At 45.5% G+C, this 22,062-nt stretch overlaps 1 protein-coding gene across 1 annotated transcript in view; it reads right to left on the bottom strand.

The window, feature by feature from the left end:
- Nucleotides 1-454: 454 nt before the first annotated feature.
- LOC119453370 (zinc transporter ZIP11-like) overlaps nt 455-22,062 on the bottom strand; it is a 58,489-nt gene continuing 36,881 nt past the window's right edge. The window contains 3 exon segments of the mRNA XM_049667819.1: nt 455-2,573; nt 13,741-13,899; nt 20,967-21,065. Coding sequence (XP_049523776.1) covers nt 2,495-2,573; nt 13,741-13,899; nt 20,967-21,065 — 337 coding nt within the window. The 3' untranslated portion in view covers nt 455-2,494.

Raw genomic sequence — 22,062 nt, 5'->3', positions numbered from 1 at the left:
ATAAGCATGATGGCACAATTTGTATTTTTCCAGAGGAGGTCGAGACGCTCTAGCCTCATTGTGGCCAGCAACTTATGGCTTTTGGCCAACCCCGAAGTCGAAGCAAGCCAGAGAAAAAAAAAAGAAAAAAGTGCGCGATGGACGTGCGCTCGCTTCTTCCTCGAGCGGGAAGTTTGACTTCGCGGTCCCGGCGTTGCGGAAAGCAATGAAGTTTGCCGGGACCACCCTCAACCGCCATATAATGTGAGTCGCACTGTCGGACCCCGTGAAAACCCCAAGAATTCAAGGGTTTTAAAGGACGGAAAAGAAATTCCAGGACTTTCAAGGCCTTGAATACGGAACTTGCAATTTCAAGGGTTTTCAAGGATTTCAAGGACCTGTACGCACCCTGAATAAAGTTGTCTTTTGTGTTGCGTAATGTGATGAGGTTTCAGCAGAGAGACAAATTGTGAAGGGCGTTCACCTCTTTTTATCTTCCACATATTTATTTCCACCAAAAATAAAAAGTAAAACAAACGAACTTGACCACTTCCCATGACTTGAAAAAAGCAGCAAACCTCTCCACGACAAGCACAATTGCAACATAAACAACATGAGATGCTTTTCCAACAACACCACCATAAATCCTGCAGGTATGCTTTCATAAACAGTAGAAAGAAAAGAAAAAATTGGATACCCGTTGCTCTAAAAGCCAACTGCAAACAAAATTATCGTCCTCGTAAAAAAAAACTAGTTTCACAAAGTGCACATACTGAGCAGCCTCCACGCAAAAATTTACGGTTCAAGTATGAGTGCATGTGTCCCTAAAGACTCTCACAAATTTTTTTATACCGACACTGCTGAAAAAAAAGGAAAAATAAAATGCTGCCTTTATCGCTCATCGGAAGTGATGCATGACTGAGCGCGCACCGGTCCACGGCATGGCCTCAGAGATTATGTGGCACCTGCTGCCACCCACGGGTTGCTCCAAAATCTCGGAGGCAATGTGCTGGGACTTGCATCCTATCAGCTATCCACCAGGTGCACCTGCTATTCAAAGGCTGCTAATAAGAAAGTTATACAATTACCACCCCTGAAGCACTGGCAAGATTGATTCAGTTGTTGTACTACTCACTTATAACCAATTTAGCCATAGCGAAATTTTGTCGCAGTTGGCCTTTAAGTTCCAAGATACTGGAACAGTATTCTTTTTTATGTGCCACGGGTACTGTTAGCAAGTACAAGAAGCCCATTTAAATGTGTGCAACTGCCCAAATTTTATTTACGCAATTTCAATTCTTTGTACCAATAAAATACAGCACACTCTACACACACATATGCATGCATCTTGTGCGAGCATAGCAATAATTTAGCAAGCTATATATCCGAATGAGATTAGGTTAATATAGACAGGGTCTTCTCAAAAATAATGCATCCTAATGTCGTACGGCCCAATGCAAATAAATAATTTACTTTGAATGTACACCTACTTCGATGCTACTCTCAGCAGTATCAATTGGCACAAAAATAGGATTAATAAAGGTTTAAAAGAGCATGAGTGTTTTATCATTAATACTTAAAAGAGCGCACTTGCAGTGTGCACAAGATTAAAGATTACACAAAACAGCATCAGTATAAACATTTCTCCATAAGTGCGCTATGTTATATATCTCGATCAAAACAATCAAAATTGACGCATTTGTTCTTGTTTACACTATTAGCTATCACAAAGGAATGATCAAAAGCCAAACGCTGCATGAAATGCACGTGACACATCTGTACACCACCGTAACGTGCGAGACCAACCGACTAGCTTAGTTCAATCAGCAAGCATCAAACGCTGCCCTTACATCCTCTGTGCACTTCAAGAGTGACTTACTGAATCAGTGGGGAAAAAAACACTAGAGGTTCAAGACAGAATACGCTGCTGGTACGTAGCATTTTGTAGCTAAGTAACATAAAGACCTATACATTCCAGTTACAATACTGAATAATAACGACTGATGCCACGATTCCACCGTCAAATGACGTGCCAATAATCGCTTCGGAACGCAGTAAGGAATTTACATATTACACAATAAGTCTGAATTATTACACTGTTTGTAAATGAACTGCACAACCAGATGAAGGCGCAAGCATTCTACCAAATGCTGATGTTGTCGAGCCAACGCGATGAGCCACATGGATGAACCACGGCGTGTGCGAGATAAAAAAAAACATTATAGAAGTATGTGGTGCAATGCACAATGTCCCATTTTGATGAACGAGAGACAGGGGGTCACACACGTTACCGAAATTCCTCTGAGATAAGTACAGTTTGCGATTTGCTGGTTGGTACTTCCGCCGTCGCATTGTCTTGCTTGTGTCATCACACTGGCCGGCAAATCGCAAAGCTTTTGTAATAAGTGAAGTTTCGTAAAGCTTGGCTCTCCCCGGGTTTCTTGGTCCCAAAGGCACAACCTGGTCATCGAAATGTGCTCAAAGTCATGGCCTATTACGACGGCGTCTGTGCAGTTCAGCTGAGGCCGACGTCCAAGGCCATCATAACAATAAACCCTATCACGGTGGTCCACGATGCCAGTCGTCCATTTGAACTGCGGCAAGAAAGGTTAAATAGGTGGCATCAGATGCGTTGGAACCAGAGAACAAAGTGCATGCGCACGATACTGCAACGGCGTATTCTCAGAGGTCATGCACGTGTGTATGTGCATGGCACTTAGTGAAACTTTTTCCTTAAAAATCTTCGTATACTTCAAAGCGGGAGTGTGGGCCTTACACGAGTAAATACGGCAAATTCTTTCTTGGCTATCCCCATTATGACATGATTTTGTGGACATCAAAGCAAATCTTCTTACTTGCGTCTTCCCGCAACATTCCACTTCACTGGCTTCTATGCCCAGCTAAACGAACCTATCCAGCCCCACAGGCCTTACTTGATAGAATGTGCTGCTGGTCTAGTCGGTTTATGCTTACAGGTTTAGATAAGCTCATACTTTGAATGAAGATGAGAAAGACACAGGACAGGTGTTACTTTCATTACATTAACGACACTTTAGTCGCAAACAGACAATTTTTATAAGTTGTAAGTGCACTTCTCCGCACTGCACATCTGCCCAAGTAATGGCGGCAATAGACTCACCGTTCAAATGAAGATGGAGTTGCAGTGAACTAAAATATATGGGCAGTGCGCTGACTGACGTACCTTGTGCCTTATCGCGCGTGCCATGCGAAGAGCTGCCCGTAGCGGCGGCGTTGTCGTCGCTAACTATTGAATGCATCTGGCAAGCCCTAGCTCTACACACAGCCTGTCTGGATGCGCGTCTGGTCAGATGCCAGATGTGCGTTTCAGAGCAGTGCGTTTCACCGCGATGCACCTTCAATAGTTGTCTACTGCAGTGCTGCCGCTACTGGCAACACAAAACGCGCCAGGCAAAGAGCCCCGGCGCGCACTCAGGAAAAGTTCTAGTACACTTTAACAAAGTGCTAGCCGTACATTCCAGAGTTTATCTCTCCCACATAATTTCATGGCGAGAGCCACGTCTACTTTGTCCATGTCGTAATATACAAAGAAACTGTGTTTGTACATGCTGTTTGCAATACTGACTACGCCACCATTAGTTGAGCAAAATGCCTTGCAGAAAAGCTCGCTTTACTATTAGAAAAAGGGTCTATAGAGCCTCTCCTGTGTCCTCTTTGCCTTTCTTCGAAGTGTAAGCTAAGTCAAAACCACAAGCAGACGTTCCACTTGTGCTATCAAAGGTAAAAAACATAGAAAGAGGTGGCAAATGAACAAGGACCGACCATAACACTGTCAAAGAAGAAGGCAAAATGCAGATGGGGTAAGGGGAAAGAACATGACGCAGGCACTGACACTGTTTTTAGGTTGTGCCCCTTTTTAGTACTGGTTTTTCAACGTCGTCGCAGAAGCAACATATTATGCCTTCTGTTCTTGCGGGAAGGGCCATTAACACTGATGCTGGTGGCAACAGTCTGCACACTCGAGTCCTATTTTTGCTTCAAGTTCAAGTTTCACTGTTCCGGCTTGAGCGAGACGGATGTAAAAACAAGTATTGTGGCAGCATTTTTTTAATGGTAACTTTAATGGGCCTCTCACCAAGCTTCATTGAGTTTGATTATACCGTAAAAGCTTGTTAATTCACAACTCATTAATTCGAAATATTGGATAATTCGAAGTAGCCACCGCGGTCTGTCCAACAATGTATTGAAAGCAATATGTAACACACCCCGCTAATTCACACTGAAATCCGCTCCACCGCCGATAATTCGAACTCCGCGCCATCATGGATGGGGAGAGTGCTAATGCGCATGAGCACGTTGGTCACGCTGGCCACGCTGATGTTGTCGCGCGGACCGCACCTCTTTGCTTGTTCCTGCAGCTAGTGCTCTATAACACTCCCACGCCGCTTCGCCTACGGTCTAAGACAGCCGTTCAAATTGGGCCGTGGGTTGGGAATCTTCTGCGCATGCTCCGAAGAGAGCAGCCGACGGTGCGCACATCAAAGTTTACAGGGGACGGCATTTGTTCCTTTTTTATACTCCAACGTTGCCGGTGCGCGGGCGAGCATCGCTTGCGGTCAATCACGCTATGCTGCTTGCGCTGCGCGAGCCGAAATGCCATGCCCTCTAAACTGTGACACGCGCGCCGTCAGCTGCTGCTCTCTTCGGAGTATGCCCAGAATGATCCCCAACCCGCGTGCCACTTTGAACGGCTGTCTGCGACCATCGGCAAAGCAGTGTGGGCACCTTTCTACTTCGTGCACTGTGGGTCGGCGCAGTCGATGTGCGGATGGAGCAAAAACCATCTTGACGTTGGGCACGTTGAACTGCATTGGCCATGCCAAAGTGACGTAACGTGTGTGTGTGTGTGTGTGTGCGTGCGTGCTCACGCAACGTCGCACTATATACACGCCTTAACCAAGCAGTTTGTTTCTCTGACTTTCATTAGTTCGAATTTTGTATAATTTGAATATTCGTAGTATCGCTGCAGAATTCGAATTAACGAGCTTTTACTGTAGCACAGCTGACATTGATTATTTAAATTTTAATAAGTCAGATGGAGTTGCTAGAACTATCATGTGAATTACGGGTTGAATAAGAGAAGTGGCGGAAAACAAATGCGAAACATCCCGCAGCTTGATTTCGCAGTAATGTTACCAAATTCTAATGCACCCCTGAATATATTGCACATTCATTTTTTATGGGTTCAAAGTTAAAAACAATGTGCACCTTAATTTAACAAGCACCCGATTTTATAACAAGAGAAAGGTAGCAAGCCTCCGATTCTGGCAATCAGAAAAGATGAAGTCAGTACTGTTTACCCTCACAGAATTAAACTTCACTTAGGCTTACTCTCCATTGTCATCGGTCCAAGACAGCTCTATCATTTTAAAACATTTGCTCCCTTTGGCGCACATATCTGTTCCACAACAGTGATCGTCATCTATCTCGTGTGCCTTTCCTCAGCGTGACATGGCATTGTTCACAGGAAGGTATCGCTACGTTCCTCAAGCAGAGTTTTCAATAAAGTAAACGCAAGCATGACAGATGATGATTTTGTTTGGGAAGAAGATATGCCCCAAAAGGGGCGAACTTTTAAAAATTTATTTTATAGTGATGGGCAACAACATGTTCTTCATGCAGTCCACTGCATTTGACATTCGGCACTTGTTGAACAATGCCGCAACCATTGCAAATGGGATGGCGGCCCATGCCTTGACTGACCACTTCGCCAGCACCCTCATGAGGTGCAATACTCCAGCACTACAAAAACAAGTGATGCAGCTCCATTGCCACTAGTTTAGCACTTCACTAAATTCCCTTTTGAATGGATTTTTGCAACAAAAGCGGTGCTTCATTGTCGGCGACCTATATTAAATCTTACTGTGTTGCCATCTTACGACGAGAACGCGGTGACACTAGCTGGCAGTTGGCTATTGTCATTTCTGCAAACGTGGTTTCTGTTTCATATTTGACTGCAACATGGAAGCAATTCTGGGACAAACTTTTTTAAAAAAGAAGATGCGCATTAAAATTGGGTACCGTATTTACTCGAATCTAGGCCGACTCCGATTCTAAGCCGACCCCCCAAAAGTTCGAAGTCCGAAAAAAAAAAAACTTACCTCGAATGTAGGCCGAACGAAAAAGCGAGGACAGCATTTGCAAAATGAAACACCATTTATTAAATTTGAACATGCCGAGCTCATTCTATGTCACCATCGCTGCTAGCCTCGTCGCTATCTTCCTTACTGCTGACATCTTCAAACAGTGCGCTATATTAAGTACCATCCAGCGCATTAGAGATGCTGCATTTTTGGAAGGAGCGCACGTTGCGGCGCACGCAAAAACCATCTCCCGTGGCCCCCTCCAACGACAGACCGATGCCGAAGATCCGCCCGGTTTGAACGTTTGACGATGCCTCTACGGCTAGCACAACTACCGCATTTACTCGATTCTCACGCTTCCTCGATTGTAACGCGCACCCGTTTTCCGCGAGGAAAAATTTGGAAAAATAGATTTCCTCCCGATGCACTGATGTTGCGATGAATAAAAAAAGTCGCAGTTTCGCCCGAAAGGCGATGCATCGAATGCGGTAGCAAATTAGTACACCGCTATTAACAAGCACGGTGTCACGCGCGCTCAAGCAAATATGAACGCACCTCGCTCGTTGACCGCGGAAACGAACTGTCAAAACGCTGGAGACGAAGCGCGCCTTCGTGCTAGCATGCCTCTCGCTTCAACGCGGCGAAAACACGGCGCGCGGCGGACTTTACCAGTCGCAGATTGCTTTCAAGATAGGGCCAAGCCTGATCGTATCGCCGGAGTGGATCGTCGCAGATTACGTCCTGCTTCGGTCCACTGAAACCGTTCCGCATTGCTTTGCTGGCGAAAATCCTCTCCTTCTGTTTGCGCCAGTCCCGCTCGCAAGTTTCGGATTCTCCGAACGCCCGTGATGCGGCCCGATTTCCGTCCGTCTCCGCACAGATGATCACTTTCCTTTTAAATGCGGCATCATGATGAACTCGGTACTTCATGCTGATAGAGCAGACGCTGAGAACGTGAAGACAGACGGTAGACTATTGCCTAAGCACGTGTACTGCAGCACACGGAGGAAGCTTCCGCATGCTACGGTAGCTTGGCACGACGCGCGTGCGAGGCGGCCATTTTGAAATGCCGACGCAGATTTAGGGTCGTGTTGAAAGTGCGCGTTAGATTCGAGTAAATACAGTATTCGTTTAGAAAGCGGCACTATAGTGGCATCGCCCATTTGGTGCCATTACGATAACGCCACACCGCGCGCCGATGCTGCACCATACCGATACTACCGATACGACGCAGGTCAAAATGGCGACGTCGCTCGTGTACTTCAGCTGGCTACTGGCGCGGCTAGTAGCGGCTGCGATACTGACTTTTCTAGATGGCGCTAACTATGCACCATATTTATCAGTTTCAGTTAAAAACTGGTGCGTTTTTTAAAATCCTCGAATCTAAGCCGACCCTAGAGTTTTGTGTGTGATTATTTCAAAAAAACTATCGGCCTAGATTCGAATAAATACGGTAAATATAATCATTCATTGTAAACTACTGCATTCACTTGAAACTCTGCTGATGACAGGCTGTAAAATGAAATTTTTGGCCGGAGATAGCATACCATGTCCTATAGCACCACCATTAAGACCCTACACCACTGGAGCCGCCATTGGGGTCTGGTGCATTCGTGCTGACCAGTCAAGTTCGAATTATCCATTAAGATCAATATAATGAGTCTTGCTTTATAGTAGAATTCTATGGGGGCTGATCCAGACCTTCTGATCGAATTAATCGAAAATCAAGTTATCTGTTGGAGGGTCGATTTATTTTTGCAGGCTTGAATGACTTATGCAAAAAGAAACTACTAAATATTTTATTTTTGGTGACATTAAAGCAACAGAAATATTTTAATGTTTCCAGTATTATACACGGTTTAGTCTTGAACATTATCAATAAGCCCATGGCTTATCCTTGCCTTAACCTAGACTTGGTTGCCCCCTCATGTCAGTGATAAACTTTTTCACTGTGCACAAGATTTCACTGCATACCGTTGCAATCGCACAGTGCCTAGAGGAGGAGGTGTTCTCCTAGCAATAGCTAAAAACTTACCTTCATCTGCAATCGGCGTCATTAGTGACGTCGAAACAGTTTGGGATTGGATTAACCTTGGTCAACAAAACATAATATACTAGGTATTATGTCCTGTTCATTTACTAATGAATTCCATGACACTACTTGCCATGTTCGCAACCGCTTTCCTTCATCACCGATAGTGGTGCTTGTGATTTTCAACTTTCCAAACAGTGCGTGGAACAGAGACCCACCCTCGTTATCACCTTTTTTGCAAGAAGATAAAGAATATTAAGATACATGCTTTTCTTTATCTATTTCACAACTGGTAACTTGTCCTACGCAATCCTGTGGTAATGCAGTGTAGACCACTTATAATGTAAGTCGCTGGAGTCGTGAATATCTGCACTATAAGCGGTACCACACTATAACCAAAACAACGATTTTCAAGGCCTGCACGTATGCAAAACATGTAGACCAAGCAGCCGCACGTATCCGAGAATCGAAGCGTGCGACTGGCAGTTTTGCATCCATTTAAATTTACGAACGTTCAAAGGTTAATGTCCAAGTACCCACGATCTTCGCATGAAGCACACAAAGTAATAATTTAAAAAATGTCTCAGTTTCGCCCAAAAGGCGAAGCATCAGTTGCGATAGCAAATTAGTAGAGAGTTATAAGGAGTAGGGATAGTACCTTTATCGGCTGCAGAAACTTGACACATTCGCTTACTAACTGAACTAACAAGCGTGGTGTCAACGCGCACAAGCAAACATGAATAGACTCGATGACCGCGGACAACCACTGTCAAAACGGGGGCGTGGGGAAACGCGGCCGCCGCAGCGAGCGAAGGTTCATGCGGGCTATCACTTCAACGGAAACTGAGCAGCGTAAGCACAGCACATACAAAAGTCAGAGCCGTGTGGAGATCACTTTCAAGATATGGTGCGCGCGACAACACCAACAGGCGGCACAGGTGTGAACGCATTTGTTGGCAGAATAGAACACCCCCCCACCCTCCCTCCCTCCCGTGCTGCCTTCCCGCTTTGCTCCTTTCACGTGGGAGATTGCGTCGCCAGTTCCCCTTGCCCCGGTTGCAAGATACGCATTTGGTGCCACAGCGTCGTCGCCCCCCCCCCCTCCCTCCCTCCTATACTCCCATGACCTTTCGTGTGATGGAAGTCGCGTTGCTCTCCGCTGTGTGTTTGCTCTTCGTGGTGCGTCCCCCGCGCGCTTTCACTCGCACATACGGCGCGCGGCGACGATTTTATCGCCCTTGGACTCATGCTCCACGTCTCATGCTTCTCCTCCGCATCGCCCTCGTTGGTCTCCTCTCCCATCGGTGATCGAGAAATCTTGATACACCAACACTGCCTAATGAAAGAACGATCAGGAAGGTGGTTTCTCTACATAAGTCAGGTAACAAAAACTCACCTATTATTTACTGTCCCATTAGCATGACTAGTACCTGTTGTAAACTACACGAGCACATAACTTTTTCTAACCTTACTAATTTCCTCGAGTCTAATTCGTTCTTAACTCTAGCACAGCATGGCTTTACAAACTTTATCGTGAAATGCAACTAGCTTATTTCGCTGATAAGTTACACTGAATGTTGGATCATTCTTCTTATGCCAACTGTATTTTCGTAAAATTCCTTAAAAATGTTTGACAAGATTTGTCAGAAACTTCTGTTGTTTAAACTAATTTAACTAAATTTGGAACCTAACCTCCTCACATGGATCAAGCGTTTCCTAACAAATTGCACTCAATGTGTTGTACCTAATGGATACAGTTCTTCTTTCAGTGGTGTTCAATTTGGCGTACACCAAGGTTCTGCTTTGGGCCCTCTCCAATTTCTCATTTATATGAACAACCTTTCCAGCTACAGTGTCCTCTAACATACATTTGTTAGCTGACGATTGTGTTATATGTATTTCACGAAATAACCAATGAAGCCGACAGTAACCAACTACAACTTGAGCTTAGCTCAACAACTAAATTGCGTAACTCTTGGTTAATCGCACTGAATATTAACAAATGTAAGAAATATTAGGAAAATCTGCGCCGTAACTTTTCTAGAGCTCCATCTACACTAAAATACCTATTGCATAAAACTTTAATACAGCCTAAATTAGAATATGCTACATCTGTGTGGGATTTTAGACACGATAACCTGATTACATACTTAGAACTTGTCCAAAATGACACTGTTCGTTTGATCTATTCTAACTATAACAGAACTGCGAGCATTACATCAATGAAATCTAACTTGGCCTTCTTTTGCTGCATTTTCACAGTAAGATTGCACGTTTTGCACTTTTTCACAGGTTTTATCATCATCCTACATTGAATGTATAGTTTTTTTACGAGACCATATGTTGTATCCCATCGTACTGATCACCGTCATAAAGTTAGGACTGATTTATGTTGCACAAAGCATTTCTCTGTCTAATTTGCCCTGCATTCCTGTAGATTGAAACCACTTTCCTGCTGATATTGTGGCTATTAATGATAACATTATTTTTTACGAAACTTTAACCAACATTTTATAACCAGGAACTTTTGCGTGTTTATCTGTTTTTTTTTATGACACATCTAAATATTGTATAGCCAGAAACTTTTGTAGTGCAGATTGCTTTTTTTTTCTTTCCTTTGTTTTTTTTGTCATTGCACTTGTTGTTTACTATGCACCTTATACTGTACCCTACATTGTACCACTCCCCTCTAAAATGCCTCTGCCCCGGAGGGTATGACAAACACATAAATAAAAATAAATAAGTATTTTGTTACAAATATAGCAAAATTCGCAACCTATCTTTATCTTCAAAATAGGTTTGAGACGATTGGGGCTCTTATATTGCAACATTCCATTTCATTTTCTTTTCTTACGCCTCGAGCTGAGTGGCTGACGCTAGTGAAATTAACACTGTGGCAGTCTCCCAGCCACGGCCGAGCTAATGAAAAAAAAAAAGCCAAAAGATTGGAAAATAAAGTGGATTGTTAGAGACTATGGCTTCAACATGGACCAGCCATGATGAAAAACGCGTGCAAGGTGAATGCCCGCAAGCAAACTTTCAGTGCTCGTCAGAAAACCTAAGCAAATGAGAACCTTGCAGTAAGTTTTGTCAGATCGATAAACAAGATACAATGAGTTCTCACGCATCTTGGGAAGAGATACGCATGTGAGGCATTATTCTCGCTTTGCAAGTTTTTGCCTCTAGACAAAGTAATCACATGCCTATGGGTGAGCAATGCAGTCGAGCATCTTGCGGTAACGCGTTGAGAGATAAGAAACCAGATACAGTAAAACCCCGCTGTTACGTTTTTCACGGGACCGTAAAAAAAAAAACGTAAGAGCCGGGAAACGCAAGAGCCAGGAAACAGGAAAAATTGAGAAATGGGAGTAGTGTTGAACTGCACACAATATTATTTTAATGCTTACGTGCGACAAAAAGTAGTTTCGCCCGACAGCCGAAGTATCGATTGCGGTGAGCTATACAAAGTAAGAATAGTAGTTTTATCGTCTGTATAAACTTGTAAACATTCGGTTATTAACTAATTAACAAACATAGTGTCAGCGCCCACAGGCAAACATGAACACATCACACTCGATGAGCGCGGACACGCGCAGTTAAGCGCCGCTGCAGAAGCGAGCGCAGTGACCGTGCTGTTGTCTATCGCTTCAACCCTAACTGGGCGCCGAGAACACGCAGCACGCACAAAGCCACGAGCCGCCGACGCACCTACACTGCGTAGAATCTACCCCCACGCAGATCGCTTGCAAGATAGGGCCCGCGGGACCGCGCGCGCGCCGCCGCGCAGTATGATGCCAGAGCACAACGCTGCCCGCTGCCCCCCCCCCTCGCTGGTGCCTCGAGAGCAACGGAAGGAGGCGCGCTTCCTCTCTGCTTTTCTTTCGCGCGCGAGACGCGGTCGTCGGCTCCCCTCGCAAGCTTTCACTCGCACATACAGAATACGGCGCGCGGCGACGTATGCTGTATGAGCGAGTGAAAGCGTGCGTGGGGAGCCGACGACTGCGTCTCGCGCGCGAGAGAAAGCATACGGCGCGCGGCGACGGCGTTATCGCCCTTGGACTTTATACGGAACATCTATGAGCCAAAACCAATTTTAGGGCCGCAACGCGTCATAGACATCATCTTTAGATAGCAAAAGCGGATATCAAAGGCCATACTTTTGCTGGCGGAAACCGAAAATACGTAATAAATGTCGCCCCCAGCACTTTGGGCGGCCAATGCCATCGTCAAGCAACCAAGCCAAGCGACATGAAAAGTCAAAATGGCCGCTCGGGCCGGCGCGGTGTGGCAGTTCGCAACGTATGATGCGGGAACGGTCCCACAGTTGCGACGTAACAGCGGGGTTACCAATGCATTGGGTTCTATGGGAGCTGTGCCGGGACCGGCCGAAAACGACGTAACAGCCGGGAAAACGCAGCACCCGGGAACGTAACAGCGGGGTTCTACTGTAACAGTGTTTTTTTCCGGGCACCCATAACCTGACACGGCAAGCATGGCAACACCAAATCTAAAGTGCGCAAGCGCAGGCATAAGCAGACGGCAGTAAAAAAGGGAAAGCGTTAATAGACCTAAATCACCAATGTGGTAGCGACCACAGCGCGAAGTGAAAAATGAATTCTGGCAAAAGTGGAGAGGTCGCAGCAGCACTTACAGGAGGTAGCAGAACCTCTGAGGTGATTCTAAGCTACGCTTCACACTAAAAGGTGACATTCTTGCTAACATGCAGTTGTTGCCGTCCATAGACGTCTTTGACCACTTGAGATTGCTTCCACCCCCATACATATACAGTGATGACCCTGGAACGCTTAACAGAAGTGTACTGTAAACCACAAGCTGTAATGCACCGCCCAAAAAGCGTTATACCGCAACAATTTTAACCGCTACCAAGAGTTATTAATCTGTTCTACAATCTGTCATCTGCTTTTCTAAGGAAGTCTGCTGCATGAATGTGTTTTAGCCCTTGGACGAGACATATAAATACCCCGAAAAAAATGTTTATTTTCTATCCAAATGTGAAAAAGACATCATGAATAAGCATAACCAAAAAAAAAAATTGCGTAAATGTTTTCAGCAATAGAGGGAAAACCCCAAACAGGAAACTGGAAGTGGGCTTCATCCCAATCCACCTAGGGCTCCATTTTCATTTTGTACAGACAGCGCTCATCGTATGTGAACCATAGGTGTGCGTTTCATTTGCTTTACATCACATGTGTGACCCCACTGCAGCTGGATACCTTGCATCGGCCTGTCTCCTCTGATCTTGATTTCAAAAGACAGTGAGTCATGTGCCAAACTTCTCCCTCGTCCAGTGTTCCTGTTCTAAACCAACAAATGATGCTGGCTGCCTGTCACTCAGTGTGGGCCTAAGACATTTCGCTGAAACCTTCGCACTCAATACTGAAACTCCGCAATGGATGGATGGATGGAAAACTTTAATGAACGTCCTGAGAAAAAATGTTTTTCTGGTATGTTGCCTGTAGGCAACACTCATCAATAAAGAATTAAAAGTCAGACCGTGCACCTGCCTGCTGTGGCACGATTGATTCACCTCGTGCTTGTCTATCAAGTGAATCTACCCTTAATGACATGAAACACAGATTCTCTTACCAAGCTTGTGCCTCCGGCACAATGTCGTCAACGACAACGTAGACCATCGCCCCGGCAGCAAAGGCGAGGGCATAAGGCAGCAGGGGCTGCGCCATGGTCACAGCCAGGCAGCCAAGGATCCCAGCTGCTGGCTCCACGACTCCACTGAGCTGGCCATACCTGAGTCCACGCAACGATACAGCATACAGCCAAAGACGAATTACAGATGATAGCCTACATGCAGGTAACTATGCTGATTCTCTATTGAGTTCGTCATCATTACAAGCGTGACTTCTTGGGAACAGCATGAAGAACGGGAATAGACACGAGCACAGGCTACCAACTGGCATTTAATTGGAAGACACAAAGACATATGCTAACACAAGGTGCGTATGTGCTAAATGTTTCACTCTTGTGGCAGCAAATGCTAACAAAGCAAAGCAACAACATTGCACGGTGAAATGAAGCTGAATTACCCTAGCAACGTGCTCATATGCATTGCCTGTCTAAGTACTCCAACCCATTGCTAAGCAGATTAATAATCAAAGGTGCATTAACGCACGGCCCCTCATGTGAATCAAGTATGCCTAGAAAAATCTGTCATGTTCTTTGATCTTTCTACTTCCCGAGGATCTTACATTGGTCCAAACGGGGTGTACACAACCACACAAATGGGACTACCCTAGCTCTGTTCCTCATGCAAGTTCCCAAGAAATCAAGCAATATACAACAACAAGCTCGGTTTAAAAAGCTTTCATCATCATAAGCCTGTGTTGACTGCAGAACAAAGGCCTGTCCCGGATGTGGACCCCTGTGAGAAGTCAAGTGCACTCTTTCAACAATCAAGAGCGCCACATTCCTTTTCGGCACTTGCTTGCACAAAAGCCGCAGCTGTAATATTTGAATCAGACTGATTACAAGACCTTACCATTATTTCATACACAGAGCCCTTCCCTGCATAAATACTGCACCCTAAATTAAAGGGACCTCAAACAGAAATTTTAAGTAAACATGGATTGGTAATTATACTTTATGACATCAAGAACATCAGCCTTACTATAAGTGGACTCTTAGTAAGCAAGAACACACACACACATAAAAAAAAAGATGACCTTAATGTTCTCTCGTTTAAAATACTAATTAGTATGTTTCCTACAGTCCTGAGGGTGTCTTTGTTAAAAATGCATTCTACTTGTTCAAAATGAGAACCCTATGCAGCAGAACCCTGTTGATATGCTTTTCAAGGGACGGTGGAAACAAAACTTAACAGACTCGAAAATAGAACAGTGAGGAAGGCCCCAAATCGCCACAGTAACACAAGAAACAGCTCTGCGTGCATGTATAATTAAGGGACACATACTATGTTCAGTGACAGTGGCCGCTTTCCACTCTTAATATGCTTTACCGGATAACACGGCTGCATTGCGGCGAAGCTATTTTAGGGAAGCGGCAAAAACTAAAAGTGCGCTGTGACACACTTATCGGGCCTGACGATCTCATACCTCCGGCATTTCGTACTTCCAAATTTGCCTCTGCACTGCTAAATTTACGTGACCGCCGTGTTAAAGTGCAACATAAAGATGTGGGAATATTACACAATTGCAACGTATGGAATGGGAACATAATACATAGGAGTCTATGGGCTTTAGGTAAGGAACACAAAAATGCTATGTAGCAGCCAGGCAAACACAACTGCGAGGAATGTGTTAACAGGGCTCCACTGTACTAGTCGGCATGTCATGCAATTGCGTTCATGCTACACACCTCTCGCCTAGTTTTATTATTTGATTAAAATAGTATCCCACTTATTATGGCATAGCACCAGTGTTTCTTACATTGCTCTGTTGTTTAACCGATAACTGTCTAATGCACTACCCGGGATGTTGGTGGCCTTTGTCAGGAGGCATACAGCATGATGTCATAATGAGATTTGTAGTGCTGGCTTAAGACTAGTTAGTTGTTTACTGATAAACAGGCATTACATCACATTCTAAAAGAACAACAATGCAATCTAGTTAGTACTTGTAATTTTTTATCAAGAAAAAAATGTCCAAGCATGAATTTATACTTCATTATCTGTGATGTACCAGCAGTGTTGTTTAAATGTGACATGAAAGAAAGGAAACTATGCTTTTCCTTAACGGTTCTAGTAACCAAGCCTTTTTCAGCCAAATACATGCAATTCCATTCTTGAAGAGATACTTCACCAGACTAAACAAACTTCATGTTGCCTTTGAAGGTTTTTTTGAAAGCCTAGAAAACAAAATTAATGCACAAACTACTCTGGGAGTTGTCTCAGTACGCGTAACCATTGTGCCGCTTGCTCATCTCCCCACAGCCCAGTGTCATTATCAATGTTATGAAACCAATCAGTATAAACGACAGCGCTGAGGCGGCACAAACTGCTGCGGACGGCGGCGCAAGGTTGAATTGATGAGGCAGGTAAACTACTGTAGGTGGCGGCGCCGGGTGTACTGATGACGTTACAATCATTATAAGCTGGTATCACTCTTTAGCGGCTTATCCATCCACGCTGAACCATTATCAACCATGACCAACCGTACTCCGACTATGTACGGCACGGCCACGCGGGCCCATCTTGGAAGCGATCTGCGATGGGGACAAGAGAGCGTTGCGATGGGGCGTTGAAGCAAGAGGCAGCACGAAGTTGAATTCGCTTCGCTGCTGCAAGCCCCATCTTGAAAGCGATCGTCTTATGGGAAGGACTGACGGATGGTTTTCCTTGTTAGGTAAGCATAGAAACGCTTACTCATATAAAAAAGAAATTAGTAAGTGTAGTCTGCTCAAATATTGTGATATAACAATGCTGAAATTTTTATAAAATCAACATGGCACAAAGCAGAGCTCCAGGAACACTCACGCCTTTTACGTTCACGTGGGCAGCGTTGTTGCTACCTGTGGAAGTGACGAGGCGGTTTACCGGCAACGCTCAGCGCGTTGACGTTCGAACGTTGCCTTTCACTTTGGCTTCACGGCGACAGAGATATTGTCCTCAAGGAGACGCTAAAGTAAACCCTTAAGTTGAGCTAGATCAATACAGCATCCATGTAAAAGTCTATCATCATCTTCAATGTGCCCCTATAGACCGTCTACAGCACCATACCCACGGGTGGGTATGGTGCTGCCATATTTGATCACGTGACAGCGCCTGCCATTGAGCACCTTCTGGCCAGCGCTCGCTCCCCTGTTTACAATGGTCACAGCAGTCACTAGCACGATTCAGTCAGCCGCTATTTGGGCACCACAGTGAGCAGCAAGTGTGTGGACGACAAAACAGTTCGGCCATAGCTGCAGAGGCAGTGTAAGTATACCTTTGATTATCCGCTTTGTCTGCAGTCTTAATAATGTGTAAGCTTAAAGGCTGAAGGTGGCAAACGTAGCAGTGCGATGGTTGCTTTTATCTTTTGCAATCTATTCTTTACAGTAGTAGATATGTAAGGTCATTACAGTCATGTGTCATTTGTCATCTAACCTGTTGTAAAGGTGCTACATAGATAAAGTGACAGCATCACTTCATAGCTGCATTTATGGGCGAGCCTCCCCCTCCTCTTCTCCCATTCGCATAACCATGGACAAAAACGTTGAATGTGGCAGGGTTATCACTGGTGTGCTGCTGATTCCCGATGCACACAGAAATATCACGGTGCCTGCCTATTCTTCCATGCTCGAATTCGCTGCTATGGAAAAAGGAAGTAGTTACAAGTACATCAGCCACGCTTGTGTGGGGAGGAGGTAGCAGCAACTTGCATGCTTATCGAAGTTCAACTTTCCGGGATATTTTGTTTCTAACACTGAGGCTGCAGGTGGTGTTAACCTGGCATTTATTGCCAGCAGCTGGTTGCTGGTCATTGCCAGCACTTGGCTATCCAGTACTGTCGGGTGAGCTTGTCATGCTTGCCTTGCTGAAAAGTGTGCATTGCATGACAGGCACTGTGAGGTGAAGCGTGTGAAGCTTGCGCACAGACTCATCCCACACCTTCAAGTTTCCATCCCAGTTCTTGCAGTTAATGACAGGGCACGTCTTCCGTCTGCTTTTCCACATATTAAATAAATAGTACTAAGCAATCGATGGCCTCTCAGCAGAACATTGATGGAGCGGCCGGCGGCAGCTGAAGCCTGCTTGCTCCAGATTCAGAAGGCGTTCAATGGTGACGCGCCTGTGTGTGGCGCACAGACTGCTCAGTGTAGAAGGTCTATACAGTAGCACCCCACTGTTACGTTTCCGGGTGCTGCGTTTTTCCAGCTGTTAACGTCGTTTTCAGCCGGTCCCGGCACAGCTCCCAAAGAACCCAATGCATTGGTAACCCCGCTGTTGCGTCGCAACTGTGGGATCATTTCCGCATCGTACGTTGTGAACTGCCACCCCGCGCCGGCCCGAGCAGCCATTTTGACTTTTCATGTCGCTTGGCTTGGTTGCTTGACGATGGCACTGGCCGCCCAAAGTGCCGGGGGCGACACTTATGACGTATTTTCGGTTTCCACCAGCAAAAGTATGGCCCTTGAGATCCGTATTTGCTATCTAAAGATGGTGTCTATGACGCGTTGCGGCCCTAAAATTGGTTTTGGCTCATAGATGTTCCGTATATAGTCCAAGGGCGATAACACAGTCTGTGTTTGTGACGTCAATCGTTAGGTTTCCGGCACAAAATCTGAAAATTCGAAAGTTTCACTTTCGTTTTTCTACACGAATAACTAGCCAACTATCGCAAAATTAATGAAAGGAAGGTTTTGAAAGAATGCTGCATCAGTCGAAATTGATTTAGTGTTTTGCCCGAGTATTCCTTTAACAACCCAAAGCAACACATGGGCTGTGACAGATGTCATAGTAGTGGAGTCCGGACTAATCTTGATCCTCCTGGGGTATTTAAACATGCAGACAAAGCATGGTACACAATTTTTTTGCAGAGCCCCCCCCCCCCCCCCCCATCAGAATGGGGCCGCGGCGGCTGGGAATCGAAAACTGCCCGACCACCTTGTGCTCGGCTGAAGAGTGCCAGGCAGAATGTCACAAGGCATGCAGAATGTTGCTTTGTTGATTCTATGCCTTTTCTGATGCCTGAATATCACGCTGTTCACTGTAAAGCTTTGTGTATTCGCACCTTTCCATGCATAGTTGTGACTGCGGGTGTTGTCCGGTCTTTGATAGCCCTACTGTGTTGTTAAAATACTGGGGTAAAGCTGTCGTGTGAAATAATGGAGGCTTACTATACAGTCGGATCTCGATAATTTGAAATCGAAGGGGCCCAGAAATTTGTTCGAATTAAAAGAAGGACGTATTTTTGAAGCATTCGAGCACCATTGCACGATGCACGAATGGTGCGAGTCGTGAAATATCGCGGCGCGCAAGCACATAGCGAGCGCAACTGCCCATGCTGGCCAACGCTCGCTTCCCGATAACAGCAGAAAACGAAATTTCAGGGAGCGAGCGGCGCCGGCAAGGCACCGCCCGCTCCCCCCTCTCCCTCCCTCCCGCGCTGCCTTCCCATTTTGCTTCTTTTGCGTGGGAGATTGCGTCGCCAGTTACCCTTGCTACGAATTTGGTGCCGCAGCACAGCGTTGCCCCCCCTCCCTCCCTCCCATACCCCCACGGCCTTTCGCGCGACAGAAGTCGCGTTTGCTCTCCACTGTGCGTTCACTTTTCGTGAAGGTACGCATCCCCCGCGCACTTTCACTTGCACATACGGCGCACGGCGACGATTTTATCGCCCTTAGACTCATGCTCCACGTCTCATGCTCCTCCTCCGCGCTCGCCCTCGATCTCCTCTCCCATTGGTGGGCGCACCTCCCTGCGAAGCGTGCTCGCTACCGCCCTTGTCGGCGAGATTTTCCTGCAGAAGACGCATTATAACCGCTATTTCGTCTCACGTGGCTGCACTGTAAACGGTATGCGTATACATGAAGCTCCATGGGAGGCTGCGTTGTAGCCAGTTCTGCGCTAAAACGGTTACCTTATAAGTGGTCTATACTGTACATATTTGTGCCACCCCCCCCCCCCTTTCTTTCAGACACACTCAGTCGAAGTTCTCGGTGCAGGAGGTACAGTTGGTGTAAAAAGTTCACGGATTATGGGATCAGAGAAAACATTGAATTTCCGAGCATGTGACCAGCGCCAGCATAGAATTAAGCAACACTATGCTGTTTGCATATTTTAGTACAGCCTGGAAGTACAAATACCAAGCTGCAAAAATATTCAGCCTTTTCTCAGGTACTACATTCTGTAAACTTACGGCACCGATAGTATACTTGACGACCGATTTTCCGGACGCCTGAGTTTTCAGACATGCCCGATAATTCGGACGTCTTTGTCGCACCGCCACATACCCTATAGAGTCAGTGTATAAGAATGTCTGAAATTTCAGACGGAGAAACCCTTCGCTGTCCAATTTTCCGGACTTTTTGCCATGACTGCAGTTCCAAAACGGCATTAATCGAAGCCACAACCGCCGCCCTTTTTGATCATCTCGCCGCCTTGAACCGGCACTCTCGCACGCAGATCCGCTGGCACCCCTAGCCACTAAAGAGCTTCCATCAGATCATGCTTTTTTTACTCACGGTGGTAGTACTATGGAGGGGCTTTAGTAGCCACCACCTAGGCAATGCTAGGCCTACCTGCTTCGACATTCGCTATCAAGCTTCTTGCTGTTCGGTCCCGTGTTTTTCATTCAAACAATTCGCCTATGTTAGCAATGGCGCCGATTCCGCCTTTGTAATCCTCACCAATGGCTTCAAAGCTCGGAACGCACGGCGTGTTGCATAATGACGGCGCTCGAAAGTAAGATTTGCCTCAATACAGCAGTGTTACATAGTGAAGTATACCAAGAGTGGGAAGGGGCAATTGTCACGGGACACTGTATATTTCCCTTAATTATATGCGTGTGCACTTGTCGTCTCCTATCGCAGTACGAGCACCACACCGGTACTGGCCGGCCTTCAGAGCTATTTCGGACATGCCTGTAACGATTTGAGTCCTTGGGCCAGTCAAAGGGATGCATTCATTATTTTGGACTGCCCGGTTTTTCCGACGTTTTCCCGGCCCCTAGGGAGTTCGAAAAATCGGACGTTGACTGTTCATATACTTTTCCGCCGCTTGCAGGGGTGTAACACAATTTTCATAACACTTCTGCATAATATCTGCGAAAATAATACAGAAAACATATGGTATTTTCGGACTAATTGCGGAATGCTTTAGTAGGGTACGAATTCTTAAAATCAAGAAAGCGGCTCACCAGAATGACTTCCACTTGGAGAAGCCAGCCCCACGGAGTGGCAAGCTCACGGCCAGTCCCTCGGGGAAGTTCTGAATGCCTATGCCAAGCGCCAGGTTCCTGTTTGCGAGAAGTGAGAAAAAGACATGTATAGGCCCACAATGAAACACACTGCCATCATCACCATTATGTTGGAGATGACTGTAGGATGAAGGTCGCTGCTACCAATCTCCAGCCACCACTATATCTTGTGAGAGCTGACTGCATCCAACGCCTGCACATTCTCAATCTCATCGCACTACCTAAACTCCACCCTAAGACTGTGCTCTCCTACCCTTGGCACCTTGAAAAGAAAAGTGCACAATAATCGTATTCTACTCATACTAACATAAGAGGGAGCAATTTTGAGCTTAAAAAAGAATATTGAGAAGAAGTTAAGCACCGTGCAATGAGCGATGGAACAACAAATGTCAAGTGTAACCATAAGAGACAGAAAAACAGCAGTGTGGATTATTAGAGAGTGAACAGGGGTAGCCAACATTCTAGTTCACATTAAAAGACAGAAATGGAGCTGTGCATGCCACGTAATGAATAGGGCAGGTAACTGGTTGTTAAGAGTTACAGGTGCCAAGGGAAGAGAAGCGCAGGCGAGGACGGGAGAAAATTAGGTGGTGTGATGAAATTAGGAAAGTTGCAGGCATAATTTGGGATCACCTAGCACAAGACGGGGGTAATCGGAGATCGCTGGGAGAGGTCTTCGCGCTGCAGTGGACATAAGATGGGGTGTTTATGACGACATTGATTTTTGTCACTGATCCTATTAATTAAATCACCTATTATTCTATGCAATGTATCCCTTTCACAACTTCACCTCATGATCCCAGCTGCAATATCAATTATATTCCTTTTGACTTTCTAAACTGCACGGTGGTTTTCCTATTTCATACTACAGTTAACTCTCGATATAACAAACTTCAATATAACGAAATTCTTGATATAACAAAGTATTTACCTTTTTACAACTTCTTGTACAGAGAACACCAAGTATTTTGAACTTAAATATGATGAAGCGTGTTTATACATGATTTCAATAAAACGAAATTTCACTGATGCCATG

The sequence above is a fragment of the Dermacentor silvarum genome, chromosome 5, assembly GCF_013339745.2.
Source record: "Dermacentor silvarum isolate Dsil-2018 chromosome 5, BIME_Dsil_1.4, whole genome shotgun sequence".
Taxonomy (NCBI): domain Eukaryota; kingdom Metazoa; phylum Arthropoda; class Arachnida; order Ixodida; family Ixodidae; genus Dermacentor; species Dermacentor silvarum.
Note: the sequence above shows the minus strand (reverse complement) of the source record. Positions and strands in the feature narration are given on the sequence as shown.